This window comes from Nipponia nippon, unplaced genomic scaffold (assembly GCF_047370975.1).
Source record: "Nipponia nippon isolate SJK-2023a ecotype South Korea unplaced genomic scaffold, ASM4737097v1 scaffold_11, whole genome shotgun sequence".
In the NCBI taxonomy this organism is placed as follows: Eukaryota; Metazoa; Chordata; class Aves; order Pelecaniformes; family Threskiornithidae; genus Nipponia; species Nipponia nippon.
Window position 1 is genome coordinate 3,491,155 of NW_028262302.1, and position 16,277 is coordinate 3,507,431.

At 40.6% G+C, this 16,277-nt stretch overlaps 1 protein-coding gene across 6 annotated transcripts; it reads right to left on the reverse strand.

The window, feature by feature from the left end:
• Positions 1-59: 59 nt before the first annotated feature.
• Positions 60-16,272, reverse strand: PPP2R3C (protein phosphatase 2 regulatory subunit B''gamma). Of its 6 annotated transcripts, none has more exons than XM_087747196.1 (15): positions 16,137-16,179; positions 15,623-15,726; positions 15,255-15,382; positions 14,012-14,116; positions 13,281-13,393; positions 12,379-12,476; positions 9,438-9,508; positions 8,565-8,697; positions 7,938-7,994; positions 7,361-7,416; positions 7,212-7,287; positions 6,415-6,551; positions 4,596-4,733; positions 1,245-1,304; positions 60-492 (listed from the first exon to the last, which is right to left on the reverse strand). In XM_087747196.1, exons 3-15 carry the CDS (start codon positions 15,345-15,347, stop codon positions 304-306), a joined length of 1,326 nt encoding a protein of 441 aa, XP_087603322.1. In that variant the 5' UTR covers positions 15,348-15,382; positions 15,623-15,726; positions 16,137-16,179; the 3' UTR covers positions 60-303. The 6 variants fall into 6 exon arrangements, with proteins under 6 accessions (XP_087603322.1, XP_087603317.1, XP_087603318.1 ...); XM_087747193.1 differs by lacking the exon at positions 15,623-15,726 and adding an exon at positions 1,110-1,144 and having other exon boundaries at positions 325-492; positions 16,137-16,272; XM_087747191.1 differs by lacking the exon at positions 15,623-15,726 and having other exon boundaries at positions 16,137-16,272.
• Positions 16,273-16,277: the final 5 nt, after the last annotated feature.

Below are 16,277 nucleotides of genomic sequence, written 5' to 3' on the forward strand. Positions count from 1 at the left end.
GGGGTAATTCACATTTAGAACAGGGTACTCAAAGAAGAATAGGGCTTGGTACACAGGGAAAAAGTCCAAAAATATTTATTAAAAAAAGAAGATGATGATTTTTACCTCTTAAATAACACTTGCTTTTTTCGTTTCAGAAATTAGTTCTGCGATTTGTGTCTGTACCACATTTTATATTATATGGGAGGGCACGGGGGGAAGGGGAGGGAAGTAAAATGGAAGAGGCATTGATTCAGATAATGAATGTTTCCAGCGTCCAACAGTTGAGATATCTCTATGGATACAGTCTGCTCCTGTTCAAAGTCACGTATCATCAACATCAGCAGTGTTGTCATTATCACTTGCCACAAGGACCTCTCTGTTCTCGTATGTCCAGAACCCATTCAGATCAATTAGAATGCTGGTAACAGTGTCTCCTTGACTGCTATTGATTAAGTCTTGAAGGGAGATTTTGTAAGGATCCTTAGGCTTCACCATATCAAAGATTTCATCCTATGAAAGAAAAAAGTCAAAATTGAGGGAAAAACCCCCACACATTAATGAGCAGAATAATGGCTACTTTATACCATATACAGAATGATCTTTGGGTAACTAGTGCCACCCACACTGATTTACAAAAAAAAAAAAAAAAAAAAACCAAAAAAAAAAAGGCTGTTAAATCCCAAACCATTTAAGATACAAAGCACAGTAATTGGCTACAGATAGTAGCAGTGTGCTCAGCTCCTGCATCTCAAGTAAGAATTTGCTTTTCTGGGGAGGCTTTGGCCTCAAAGTGGCAACATGAAACTCAGTTCGCTTGTATGAGCTAAGTTTCAGAGAAGCTCTTGTACTTTTTTTTTTTTTTTTTTAAGTACGAAAACTGCTAAATGTTAAGTAGGCAGTAATAAAGAGTTTTATAGACAGGATTTTTTAGTCACCAGTCTGCCCCCCACCGCCCCTCACCCCAGGATGATCCTGAACCATAAAACAGACGTACCAAATATCTTCAAGTGTAAAGCACAGCAACATGTGTTTAACAGGTACTTTGTCTATTAGTAAGCAAACTACTAGAACAGTTGCATACCAGATCTCTTACAGAGCAATTGCTGAACAGAAAGACATTTTCAAACCTGTGAGTAGGACAAGTCAGATCATCTCTACTGCCCTGCAAGTAAATATACAACAACCTAGAAACTATGATATAAAGGAAATTACGAAATGCTTACTCAAATATTTCATGTAGTACTCTATTCAGTAAAACTAACCTTGACATCCTGAAAAGAAACTGGTTCTTGTCCATGGATTTTCATTTGTTCCTGAATAGCCTAGAAAAAAAAAAAAAAGTTAGGAATAGGCAGTGCAGTATTATACTGACACTGTATGAAACTTTTTGAGTGCTTCTGCATCTTAAGCTGTATTGCCCTGTAACAAAGCATTCATAGTACAGCTTGCAATCAATTCTCTTCCACAAGTGAGGCAGGGGTGAGCTAAGGCATAATCAATGATTCACATCTCTAGGTTCACAGTTCTTAATCAGTATGATAAGAATCCGACTTTCATTATGACCGGTGTTTGCGCACTCTGCAGATGGGACATGCAGACACTTGAGTATTACCACTCAACACTCAAAGCTGAAGATAGTAATACACTCAAACCAGAAGGTTCAGTTTTCTGACAAAGTGTGAAATACAGACTAGGGAAAGAGAGAAGGGAAAAGACCAACCAGCAGACAGACAAAGCAGTGTGGCTACTCACACTCGCAACTACTTTGAAAATGGAACCTGTATTCTGGCTGATCAAATAATAACGTGAGGGAGACGATGTGTTTGTCTATTTGAGCATTTGCCCATGCATGGAAGGGTTCTCCCGGTTCATGCCCTAAGTGGGCATTTCTTGTTTTGTGCAAAATAGTATTCCCTACTATTAGTTCTTTTAATGTGGTACTCTTTAAACAGCTGCATCCCCAAACCTCTGCCTGCAAACAACTATGAACAAAACTGTTTCACTGGCACAAGCTGCATAGCCTTGTCAGCACAGCTGTATCAGCAGAGCCTCTGTAGCTGCAGACCTACCCACACTCATGCTAGCAGAAAAGCCATTATTCACAGAGTCAAAAGGAACTGTTCTGATTTCAAGGAAAACTTTGCACATTGCATTTTGCAAAAGTTTAAGGGAGGGACACATTTTGGAGTATGATCAAGCAACTGCTGTAGTCGAGGAATCTTTTCAGTAACTAAGCCATAGAGTAAGTATGTAACTGGAGACACGCACAAAAATAGCTATGCAACAGTAGCTTATGCAGAATTACCTTGTTAAATTGCTTTCATATTAGAATCACTTATCTACTATGACAACACTACAATTCATGTTTTTCTAAAATGTAAAACTGTCAATTAACACCCTTGATTAAAATCAGAGTCAGAGACAGTTGATGTGGCCCCCGCCTCCCTGAATCCTACTGCCATGTGAAAAGAAGCGGAGAAAGTGGTGGGAATGGTAAGCTGTAGAAGCAGGGAGAGAAGACGAATCGTTGTTTAGTTTCTCTAGGATCTTTAGTATTGCCACACCCTGGCCCGACAGTTGCCCACCAAGCGTACAACACAGCTACAACTTACTGAACAAAGTTCATGATGAAGTTGAAAAGGCGCATGAAAAAATCCTGCCTGCACCTGCAGCAGAACAACCCCGTGCAGCAGCACGCTCTAGGGGCCAGCTGGCCAGAAGCAGCTCGGCAGGAAAGGTGCTGGAGGTCTCGGTGCACAAAGAGTTGACCAAGAATCTGCAGGGTGCCCTTGTAGTGATGAAGGCAGATAAATACTGGGCTGCATTAGTACAAGCATAGCTGGCAGGTTCAGGGAGGTGATTATTCCTCCTGACTCAACATTTGGACACAGTACTCCAGACGCAGCCTCGCGGCTTTGGGCTCCCCTTTACGAGACACTGACAAACCAGTGGGAACCTGCTAAAGGGCGATCAGGATGCTTGCGGGGCTAAAGCGTGACACAGCTGAGAGGAGAGGCTTGAGATGGGGATTAATTCACCTGGTGAACAGAAGGCTGGCGTGGTGACGGAAATCTAATTACTATCTTCGACTACCTAGCAGGTGGTTAGAGACACCACAGCGAGACTTCTTGGAGACACACAGTGAAAAGGCAAGAGGCAGCGGACACTGACTGCAGCAAGAGGCGTTCCAATTAGACAACGATGGGGGAAACCATGAGGGGAGAAAAGTCTTCTCAGTCAGGGTACTCAGACACTGGAAACACATTGCCCAAAGAGGGTGTAGAGTCTCCCTCCCTGGAGATACCCAAAACTCGCCTGGACAAGGCCCTGAGCAACTCGACCTAATGATGAAGCTGGCCCTGCTCCAAGCAGATGGTGGGAGCAGGTGACCTTCAAAGGTCCATTACACCCTAAATTATTTGATGGTTCCAAGGCACTAAAAGAAAAAAGAAGTTGTGGGGGTTTTTGGGGGTTTCTTTTGTTTGTTTGTTTTTTTAAAAAAAGCCTTTCCTTTTTAGAAAAGGTCTTCCAGATAAGAAGTCTTATTTTTACAAAATGGTATGGTTGTAGTCACTATCAAAGTTCATGTTCAACTGGAGACTTATTACAAGATAGAAATAACATGGATATAAGATTATGCTTTGAGCAGGCCTGATTGCTTTGCTTAATGAGCTGAATGAAGTCTGCACCTTGTTCATCATACGTCGAGCACACGGCTAAGTACAATGCCATTGTTTATTTTTACAGTTAAATACAAAGATCCACATAAAGAAAATTGAAGTGCTTGTCCTGTGTCTGAATAGCTGTCACTGAGGGGATCCTGTACATGAAAAAAGCATCACACTCATAACAGCCTAAACCATCCACAACAAAAATACTATTTTACTGCATGACATTTCCCTTCCCAAGATACCTCATGTATCTATTAAAAAAACAAGACAAAACAACAAAACATCCACGCCCCCCCCAACCCAAACCACCATGAGCCAGAAGAAAAACAAAAAACCATTCTCACACAAACCACAATTTGGAGTAAGACTTCACAAGCCTTAGGTTAATTTTAACAGCAACTAAAAAAATTTAAGCTTATTTTAAATCTATTCTGGGAGCAACAGATAAAAATACAGAATATGAAAAGTGCAAGGAGCTTTTTGCAATCAATATACTGAATAAAAAAATCCCACAGCTGTACAGGCCCATCACTGCATTTCATTATTTTCATTTCTTCTACCGAATTTTAGCATTACAGTGGAAATTAACACCATGGGCAAAAACCAATTAGAACCATCATAGGATACTTTAATAGGTAATCATTAGGCAATTTTAGGACAACTCCAATTAAAAAAAAAAAAAAAAGAAAAAAGAAAATATTTTTCCTAAATGAAATCAAAACAGTTGATTTCAACTGCAAATATAATGTTGAAAATACCTTTTGAACTCTTTCCAAGTTTTGGAATATTTTTTTAAATATTTTAAATCTTCTTAGAAGTAGTTACTAGCCTCCCAGTGGGTACTGGTAATTTAAAGTGATTTCCTGCAGATCTGCATGCAGAAGCACACAGGCTATAACACTATAAACAGAGAAAATGGCCTACCTGTATAAAGAGACTTACCCTAAAGAAATAATTAAGGGAAAAGACATTCAGGTATCCTTTGTTCTCTATATCAAGCAGTTTGAAAATATATTGCAGAGCTGCAGGCTCCTTTCTGTTTTCTAATGCAAGCACAAAGTCCAGGTAGGTTTTATAGTCCTAAAAGTAGATACAATCATGTTTATTACAGTCTTCTTTCTAAATTGATTTTGCAAGCAGGAACTTTATAATTGGCAGCTATTTCATTGTAGGGGATCAGTCTATTTTCTGAAAAAGACAACGTGAAATAGAAAATGGCTGCTACCACCAACGTGAACAGAAAAGTTAGTTTTTAATGACTGCTGACGATAGGAAATCCTGCCATTTATAGAGGTAAAATTGGATTCCAAGCACAAATCCAAATTAAAACATGCTATATATACTTTTAAAGAATGTTTAATACATCTTAAGACTGCTGAACATACTCAACTAGTGAAGAAAAGTCATATAAAAGGTTTCCATTACCACAAATTAAACATCCAATGGCAGTAAGCATACCATTACCAAACAGTGAACTATATGGCCAATTAGAGTATATAAACCTTAGACCAGAGTAGGTAGTTTGGCAAATCATGTGGTAGAAGCATTAGTCGACATCACAAATACATATCACACTTTTCTTTTTCATTAGTACTGATTCTTGGTTTCCCAATCAAGATACAGTTGCGACAAGGACAAAAATCCTTCAGTCCTATGTATATAATAACCCTGTCTACACTAAACACCAGCAAGTTGTGCTGCCATTCAGAGGCAGCTTGACAGGCTGGAAAAATGGGCTGTCAGGAGCCTCATCAAGCTCAACAGAGGGAATGCAAAATCCTGCATTTGGGGAGGAATAACCCCACGCACCAGTACATGCTCGGGGCTGACTCGTCAGAAAGCAGCTTTGCACAGACAGACCTGTGAGTCCTGACGGGCAACAAAGTTCAACACATGCCAGCAACTTGTCCTTGCAGCAAAGGCTGCTGACAGCATCCCGAGCTGCATTAGGGAGAGCTTTGCTGGCAAGCTGAGGAAGGTAATCCTTGTCCTCTCCTCAGCACTGGTTAGACCACATCTGAGCGCCGGGTCGTGTTCTGGTCTCCACCGTACGAGAAAGAGATGGACCTATCACAGCAAGTCCAGCAAAGGGCAACTAAGAGGATCCCTCCTGACCTCAATGATTCTGTGATTCTACAAAAAACTGCTAAGGTGGCAGAAGGACTGCATAGTGAATTTGTAATTTATCACTTTTAGAGCTGAGTCACCTAAATGCAGACAACAAGCATAGCAATACATGAAGTAAAGCTTTCAAAATAGAGATACAAGTTTTTATTTTAACTCTAATTTAGTTAGACTTCCCTTTTTCCACAGCTATGGAAAGCTTACAGCAAAAACCACTGTTGTCTTCATGAAGAAGTGGACAGGTTAGCTAACTTGCATGAGTCTCAAGTGTGCCACTTGTCTTTAGTTCTCTTTAAAGAATTACAGGTAACTAAGAAGCATTGCTACATTTATACATTTTTTCAACATGAACTTTATGTTATTGAATCTACAAGAAGCTTTATCCTAGGCTGTCTGGATTTTGTATCACCTCTGCTTTTCAAAACAAGCAACTTGTCTTTAAGCCACACTGCGATCACCTTGCTGTTAAGAAAATTAATTTTCTAATCTGCTGCACGGTCATTTGTGTGCACAGTGATAAACAAAAGTTACTTTACCTCAAGCTACTCCTCATTTTAAAGATACTGATTATGAGACATTTCCTGTCTCAATAAGCCAAAGCTTTTATATTGTGAACAAAGCGAAAATATGTGATTACCATTTCACCATCATATGTTAAGCATTCCTGAAAGACACGATCCAAAAATATGTTGGTCAGAGTCCCTGCTCCATATCGGGACAGTTCTTCTTTGCTGAGCATGCCATTGTGATCTTTATCGAGGTTTAAGTACTGGCCTAGGGAGGAGATATAGAGGGCAAAACACAGTATACCTGTATTAGCAAAGAACTGTTTCAACAGAGAAAGAAAATTTAGCACTTTTTAAACATTTGTTTAATTTTCATCATAAAGTTAATGCAGTTAAGTGGGAATATGCTAGATCCACAATAATATTCATAGAGCATCAAAAATGAGCACAGAACATGGGGGCAGGGGAAGCAGGATTCCCATAACGAGGTGTTAATAGTTCTGCTCTAAAGTAATGGCTCAAAAGTAAAGGCTGTGTATACAAAGAAAGAAGTAGAAGGCTAAGAGCATATTATTTTAAACAGATCTGCTGTAAGCATTAAATAAAGAGCTAAAGGTGATGCAAAAGCACGAATAGAACAGTCAAAAGAGAAGGTTACAGAGGAATCTTGCACCTTGTGCAAAAAGCACAAAATGACAGAGGATAAAACCGTGGTAAAGAGCAAAGGTGGAGAACTGAAACTGTAAAGAAAGTCAGGAAGATATACTGAAAGGATGGCTACAGGAGTTGAAAAGACAAGTTATCAGGAGGATTTAAAGAGACAAAAACAGAGGAAAAAATAACACTAAGAACGTGACTAAGTCATACAAGGCAGACAGGAGACGAAAATAAAAAAGGAAAAAAAAAGTTCACATATAAAGGAACCTACCATAAACTCTTAATGCAGAAGGAGCAGAAAACCAATTTGTTTCCTGACTTTCTTTAGAAAGTTCTTCATCCCTTAACTAAGTGAAACATAAAGTTAGAATTCAGAAAGAGTAAATTAAAATACAATAGTGTATGCTACAAGATCTTTACCTCCAGTAAGTCATCCAGGAAGCTGCAAGCTAAAATATCCTGTATCTTTATCTTCCCTGTAGCAAGAAAAGGAAAGCACATTTTAAAAGTCACCCAGCTAACATATCCATTTGACTGTTCTCATTTAGGTGGTTCTACAAGAAGTATTCTGAGCAGAAAAGAAAATGTTTAAAAAACCAAAACCCAACTTCTAACATCAAGGATAAGGCTGTTTAAGAGATAAAATAAAAACAGCTTTTAAAACGACTGAATAAAGCTATCCTGATATTGACAGGAGTTATCCTGAAGCCTTATAAGCCAGAAAACTAGATTAAAAATGCGAGTGTTCAACATCAACTCAAAATGTAAAACAGAAAATGCAAAGAAAGCATGCTTAAATCATTTGTTGGAATAAGAGTCTCTTAAGTGATGTGATATTTTTACATCTTCAGAAACTACAGATGTGACACAAAGCTAAGGTAGCAGAATGAACTTCTGCTGGTGTAGCTTTGACTGGTGCGCAGACACTGCACAAAGAGCTGGGCAAAATAATGGCACTTTAACTTCACACACACTCTCTCTACATGTTTGTAATTACCTCTGCCAGAGGCTACTGCCCACACAACTCTGACGTCTTCAAGTGGCACAGCTAGATCTTGAAAAGACATGCAGTTTGTGACTTAAATCAAGGGCATATGAAAAAGCAAGCTGTTGTCCAAGGGAGCTACATCTGTAATAAGGACTAGCAGCCATAACTGCAAACCTTTTCTAATGAGTTTACATGGTGCACACAAATTTAATTGCAGGAGAAGCACATCACAATAAGCATTCTTGAGCATCTCCTCAGCTTTGTGGATGTTCTGCCAAGCAGTTCTGTTGTTACTTGCTGTGTTTTCTATTCACCCTAAACACTTATAAAATTAGCTACTGCTAATGATGCATTATGATGAAACAATATCTTATTTGTCAGTTTGTATAAAATAACTCTATAGTACAACAACTGATGGGTATCTCATAGAAATTCATTAGCTATAGAAGTAGATTAGTAGACCCACGTAAAGACTCATGGTCTTCAGTGGAGATTAATCTTCAAACACAAGATTGCTGAACAAAAGCCTACAAAGACAACTACATATTACTTTGAAAACACGAGTAGCTTCGGTGGAAACATTTTAAAAGTGAAAATACTCCCGCATATTTAGAATTTTGAAAATAATGGACCTACCTGTTCTGAGAGGATCCAGAAAGAAGAAGAACTTTCTAACTGCTGTGCAGACATAGAAGGAGTAAAAAGATTTTTCTAAACCATCCAGTTGTGGCAAAGTTGGGATGAGTTCCAAAATATAGTTTTCTAAATCCTGCAGAATTAAGAAAGAAAACAAGCTTTAAACACTACTATTGTTGCATGTTTGCTATATTCCACTCTGGCTTTCAGGTATATTTTGTTAAAAATACAATCCTGCAACAATGCAGGAAAGAGCACGAAAGCAGGCAAAAAAGCTTCTGTCTCTGTGCAAGAAATCCTAGGTCATATACATGCACATGTGATGCCATGACTAAAATGGTTTACAAATAAAGCAGAATGTTAACAAAGGAGATGACATTTATATGTAAATATAAATGCATTCAACTGTACCTTTTTCAAATATCAGTGCATAACTCCTAATTGGATTATCCTATTGCTGAATATTCTTTAATAGATCTTTTTTAAGTAGAGTGGTAACTAGAACCTTCCTATGTATTTTATAATATTAACTCCTGTTAGAAGAGGAGAATAATTCATTGAGGCCCACTCTAGCCATCCTTTTTTGTGATTTCTACTGTATCGTACTAAATCTAGTAAAGTGCTAATGACATGAAACCTTGATATATACAATCTTTTTCAGAGAATTACCCATATGTTAAAAAGGCTAGCAGTGCTCTCACCACCAAATCTCTAGAATATAGAGATTGCTATTTAACCAAACAAACGTGCCCACCACAAATCTAGATTATGAAATAAGCTTTTATGAGATAAGACTGGAAGAAAATTGGAGCCTTTCTGATGCTCTGTTGTTTGAGTAAAGACAGACGTTAAGCTAACCAAGAATTTACTTACTGATTCTCTGAGGTAGCCCTGTCCTGCCACGTCGTATAAACTGAGACCTATTCTTGTCTGATGAAGCCATACTGTAAAACAGAAAACAGAATTATAATGCAAGAAACCTAGGGGGTTTTTGAGGCCTCACCAAAATTTGAAGTTATTCTAAAGGCCACAAGGCACTGCTGGATGTTAAGTGCCTCTCTCTGTTTCCCATTTTTCTGAGATTTAAGCAAAGCCATGATATGTACCAGCCCTGCTTAGAAACGCCGTTTCAGTCTCTAAGGTGGTAAGAGTCACTGGCGATACATGGTCTGCTGTGGCCAAGACTGCCTTATAATAACTAGATGTGAGAACCGGCTGAGCAGACACCACATTTCATCCAGTACATGGAATCCTATGGATTCATTCTCTCTTGCTGACCTAGAGATATGTGTAACAGCGCATTTTCACTGCATTAAGAACAGCTGTACAATGTCATATACAAATTGCTTGTCGGATTGCTCCAGCCCCTTGTGCAGCACGAGACACTGCAGCTACAGCCAGAGGTCCTGCGCTTGCTTCTGAGTTACAACAAAAGAATTAGAATAGCACAAGCATCTATTTTTGCAATGAGAAGGTGGACTAATTCGACAATCTACAGGACAATGTGCTTGAGGCCATTGTTAAAGCACAGTAACAGAGATGGAGTACAGATTAGGCATAAAAACTATTCTTCACACACTCCACGTTAAATTTAACTTTTTATGAAGAAACGTTTTATGAAGAAACAGTTTAAAAGTCCCTCTTATGAAATACAAGCTGTGCTTCATACCAACATTCATCTCTTCGAGGTAAGTGTTTGTCAAGGTGGACCAAGTATCACTCAGAGATGTGTTACAAGGTTATACAGTGAGGCTGTTTCTTTGCTGGCTGAAGTTTAAAGGCAAGTGCATCACACACCCTGAAGTGATTTGAGACACTTTTACTAGGCTTGACTTGTTTGGACAGAGCTGACAGACTCAACCACCTTTCCTCCTGAAAGGGGAGCGTTACTGGAGGCAGATGGTGCTTTGGGAAATGCTTCACCATTATTCAGTTATTAACTTCACCATTCTCTTGTCCCCTCCCAAAAGGGCTGCGTAGATCATTAAGAAAGAGGAAGAAAGTCTGGAATCCATGGACTGTAGGAAATCCTCCAGCTGGAGGCAGGAAGGAGAAAGACAGAATTGCTACGTGTTCAGCACAAGTATGTGAATACATGCAGCTATTCCTAAAACTTTAACAAGCACATAAAAGAAAAACCCCAAAAGCTCATTAATGAGTTCAGCTGGTTAGAGCATACCATCGCACACCCAAGGCACAGCAATTTAAGATGTTTTAAGTTCAGTGTGATATGGCCCCTTCCCCACCACAGCACCACTCTGGAGGCTGACCGCTCCGCTGCATGAGCTTCAGCAGCAACAAGGGGAAATGCGGGACTGCACTGCTCCAACTTGGGTCAGCTCAGGCAGCTGCAGAGTAACTCCCTTCATCATCTGTTACCTTCCTCTCCTTTCAGTGCCACGCTAAAGGACATTTAGCAGTAAATACAGGTGGAAATCACTAATTCCAATCTAAAGTATTAACTGAGAGTTCCTACAGGAATTTAAGTCTTTTCTTCCTTTAATACCTGGCCTGGTCTTTAGCCCTCATAAGGAATGCTGTATGACAGACAATAGAAATTATCTCAGCTACTGCACAGACATGCTACTGGGCTAACTTTATTAGGCAATTCCAATGCTGTAAGCTAGCAAAACCAAGGATGCTTATTCAACTGACTCAAGAGGGACTTGCAACCAAACACTGCGGTGGGACCTTATGTTGGCCAGAGTCCAAAAATGAAATCTGATTGAGACGGGACATGCCAAAAGGCTTCCTGTCTCTAAATTTGGTGGGGTTTTTTGTTTTTGTTTGTTTGTTTGGGTGTTTTGTTTGTTTGTTTGGGGTTTTTTGTTTTGTTTTGTTTTTTTGTTTGTTTGCTTTTTTTCTTTTTTTTTTTAGAAAAAAGGTATCACCATAAATACACAAGGCTTAAAACTTCTGTGTGAAACAAATGAAATAAATGAAATAAAGATCTCTGAAAGAATCTCTGTTGTGTCCACCTGGGTAGGCTTTTTTGAAAAGCACACAATTTTCACAGACTTCTTCACAAGTCTCCTATCCTGCAGCTTTTGGGTTTGCTGTTTGTTGCAAATGGGCCTATTACTCCTTTCCTGCATATTCTGCACATCTACTCACCAGGTTTCCTGCTCAACACACCTCTCATCCCCTGCACCGCAAGATTTTAAGTTAAACAAGCTGAGCTGCTCTGGGGAAGGGTGCCATTCTGCCCTCCTGAAGGCTCTACCAGACCTAAGAACACAGTAGCCAGGGGACAAGGCAATGAGGCAACCTTCCTTTCTGCTAGCCAGCCTCATCTTTTTAAACAAGATCTAATACAGATTAAAAAAAAAAATTGCATATTTCAGCCCAAGTGGTTATTTATAATAAAAAATAACTGAAAATATGGTAAGGCTATAGTGACAAGCACAAGAACATATTGACATATTTGACATGCACAGTTAGAAAACATAGATAACACCACTCTGTAGAAGGAAAACCAGCAAAGCTATCTGCCGGACAGTCTGATCGCAGTGGTTAGGATCACACTTGCCACATATCTTTACTGTTTTGCTCTTCACAGTACTACCTGAATAAAGGAAATCAGAATGACAATATATATTACAAACAGATCAAGGATATCTCTGGCTGAGAGGTGAGGTGGATTGCAGAGGTAGGGTGAACTCCCACCTCCTAGTAACTGGAAAAAAATCCCAAGCCTCCAGGAAAACAGCATTAGCAATCAAGGGCTAGATCTCACCGCTGTTGAAGAGAATGGCAAGTAATTAATAAAGCTTAAAATAGCCCTGACAATAACACAGAAGAAGCATGAACTAACCTTTTCGCATGACATAATTGAAAAACTGCATGATAGATATCCTCCCATACGGATCATTATGGAGCAATTTAGCGAAGATCTTAGCTGTGAAGAACTGCCTGTAAAACATAAAAGCTACTTCTATGCATCTGATTACACTGGACTGACAGATCTAGTTACAGTATCCAAAACTTACAGACACTTTAAAATACTGTTTTAACAACACAGAATGTGTTCTGTATATTCAAAGATGTTAATTTGCTACATTACACCCATCAAGTGGAATCCTACCAAGTAATAATGGTAAACTCAATAAAAAGCAGCTGCCTTGGCTGCCCATGGGACTCTTCAGTGATGTGGGAGCTTTGAGAGCTTTCATTCAATTTAATTTCTCTTTAGTACAATGTTGTAGAAGACTGGAAGCTACCAAATACAATATGCACATAAAAGGAACTGCCAGTACTGACAACTAATCTGCTTCTGCCCAAAACTCAATCACAAAGCTATGTGCACAACAGCACTCTCCAACAGGAGCATAAAGAAGGAATATTCACTGTATGCTGTACACAGAACATCTGGTAGGAAATTTTCCATCAGAAGATATTAGGGAAGGTTGGGCAATATCACTGGAGACACAATTTCTTCTTCAAATACAAAATGTGCTCTTTACTGGCCACTAACATCATAAAAACGCTCATGCTGATAAGAATTCCTTCTTCAAAAGGATGCAGTACCTCTCTTGCAGACATGTCTATCTGAAGTTCCCTCAGACATGCAGGGCAATACGCCTTTGCAAGGATGCAAAGCAACTAGTTCATCAATAACTACATGGACATGATTTTATCTCATCATTAAACTGTCTCTATCTATTTTAGCACTTAGGTTTAGCCAAAGTAAGCATATACAAGAGAAGACAGCCTTACTTGCATTTAGGTCCAGCTTTTTCACCAACTTTCAAGAAGTTCTCATAGTTGATCATTGCTTCTTCCCCAATCATTGGTGATGTCTGATGTTTGTCCAGTAGAAACCACAGATTCTTAAAAGGCATTTATATTTGGTTAAGAAGATATCTCTCTCGAGATGTCAATGTGCTTAAGACAGAGCACCTAAGAAATGCAGCAAAAAATGTGTTTTTTGCTGCAAGGTTATCCCAGTTAATCAGCACACATCATCAGTTCAGCCAGAAAAGCAAGCAATACTTCCACTGCTCTAAACTGGTGTTAAAGACACACACAGTCACGCACACGTTCTCTCTCACTCACTAGGATTTCTAGGGTCACATCCCTTTTGTCTTTGCACTGCAGCAAACTCAACCATCTTTGGAATGATACGGAAAAATCACCTCAGTGATACAGAAACAGAACTTATTTCTTCTTCTGGGGCCACTGGGGAAATTGTTGGAATGTGCTGGAAAACCAAAAGCCACTGATTCAGTCCTCATATACATCATAACGAGGAAGCTTTACACTGACACTATCAGCCCAAGACTACACAGCACTTCAGCGTTAGCCAGTATTTCAAAACCAGCCAACGTGCCCCACTACAAAGTAGCTTACCACAAGGTTCTGTGGACAGACAGGAGACAATCAAACTCTGCAGAAAGAGGAAGTCTTGTCAGAAGCCACTACGAAACATACAGAAAATATTTTCTTACCTGCAGCTCTTCATTATCCAACAGCTCTCTACTTTTTCTTTGCAGAAAGACTGCTCTAGATTCTTCTCTTAATTTCTGAAGCAAGACTTCATCTTCAGCTGGTAGCTAGAAACATTGTGGCATTTTAATTTGCTGTACAGTGATACCATTCAAAAGCCACACATCTAGCAAGTACTCCTAGGTAGTTCTGAGGCACACACTCTGACGAAGCTGTTTACTTGACAGAAAATAATGACCTGTCTACCAGCATGCTGTATGGTATCTGCTTCTTCTACAGGGATATCACTTACATACTGTCTCAAACTATTTCAATATTGAAATATTTATTTAAAGCAGGACATCTTTAACATGAGAGACAGGGACCTACCTCATACCCAATAACCCATCCAGTAAGTGCTTTCCCACAGGTGCAAGATAGGAGGGCTCACACATAAAAGACATTTACTACTATGTTTTTCCTCAGGAGAGAGCAGCACTTTCTATTTTGTGGTAGGCCTGACTCTCAAAAGTGTGAATGTCTACTAGACTTGTTTTGACCAACAAAACAGATGGAAGAACACTTAGTATGAAAGTTCTACTGACGTTTACATGCAAAACTGCACAGCACTACCAGAACTTGGATGGTTGCATATGTATTCATCACCTGAAACACAGGTACTTGAGAACTTAATCGGCAGAAACTCATGATCCTAAGGAATGTGGGACCATGTGAGGTTAGACAGCAGCTGACTGGTCAAGTGGACAAGTACCAGCAACATCAAGCTGTCGAACTTTGCTCCCATATTCCCCCATCCCAATCTGATTCATCTCACACATGAGCTGCCGGACCAAGCATTTCTGCTGGATGACGCAAGCAACAGACCTATCTTTAGTGTACAAGAGCAATGACCCATCATTTTCATGAAGCAGCATCCCATCGTGTCTAAACAGAAAGGTACTATTTATAACACTAGTATGTCAAAATTCAGTTAAAATGGGAAGTTTCTCTGGGAGAGGACTTCCTATCTTTAGTAAACAGCCAAGCCTTCTACCTGATTAGCAAACTATTTAATGACCTTTGATGAGATGCTTAGTAATTATTTGAAACTGCTGAAATTCACAATTGTACAAAACAAAAAACTATGCTTAGCCATCCACATCATTCCGATTTCAAGCTACTTAAGCTTCTGAAGCTGAAGTGTCCCTCTGAATAAGCACAACACAGAATACCCTCTTGTTGAAGTTCACTGGATACCTCACTTACCCGGTAATAAAATCGTGGTATGTTCGTATACGATGTATTGCCACTTTTTCTTTCTCCTTTCCATTCCATGTAATATTTTGTGAACAATTCCATTTCTTCATCTTTTAGCTCTTGTTCACTCTTTTTGGCTGATTAACACAGAAAAGAATTTTCCTGTTGTACTCCAGAGTTTTAATGTAACAAGGAGCTTGAAAAAAGGAGTTTGTGCTGAGGCTTATGCAGCTATGCTGGTTAGTAACACAAATATTAGGTGGAAATGAATGGAGCACAGGCCGATTATGTAAATTATATAACCGATGCATTGAATACATCACATACATATTCTATTTGATTATCTACAAAGCACCTCTTTCGTTAACTGCACGCACCTGGCTCTCTGCAGGGTACGCGACTGTCACAGAGACATGGTTATGGCTGACAAAGCAGCAGCATTCTTGTTCTACGGCGGTAGCCCTGTTTAAGATAGCACCTGCTGCAAGAAGCAGCAGCATAAAATCACCCTTCGCTCTGTAACATCAGGGCTGTCACTACAGCCCGCACAAGCTCTCTGTGGCTCGCCTGGGAACGGAGTTACCAGCCAAAGCTGCCGGAGGGGCACGCACTGCGGACAAGCCAGCCTTCGCAGCCCCTACGTCCACGCGGCCCCGCGGTGCGCCTCAGCCCCGCCCCTGCCGTCACCCCCCCTCAAAGGCGGCTGTTCGTCTCTCCGCAGGACGGCTCCGAGGCCTCTCAGGCCCGCGGCAGCCTGCACGCGGGGCACTACACAACACCGGGCACGCCGACGCTCGCCCCACCGCCCCGCACCCCCTGGTCACCGCGGGCGCCGGCGGTGCCCCCGGGGGCACCTTCCCTTCCCGTCCCCGCCGGCCCCGGGGCACTCACGGGCGCGGCGGGCGGCCAGGCGGCCCCGCAGGCTCCGTTTCCAGTCCATGGCCCCCGCCGCGCGCGCCCGGCCGCACGTGACCGCCGCCGCCGCAGCCGCCGCACTCTCGCCGGCCTGCCCCGCGCGCATGCGCGGTGCCC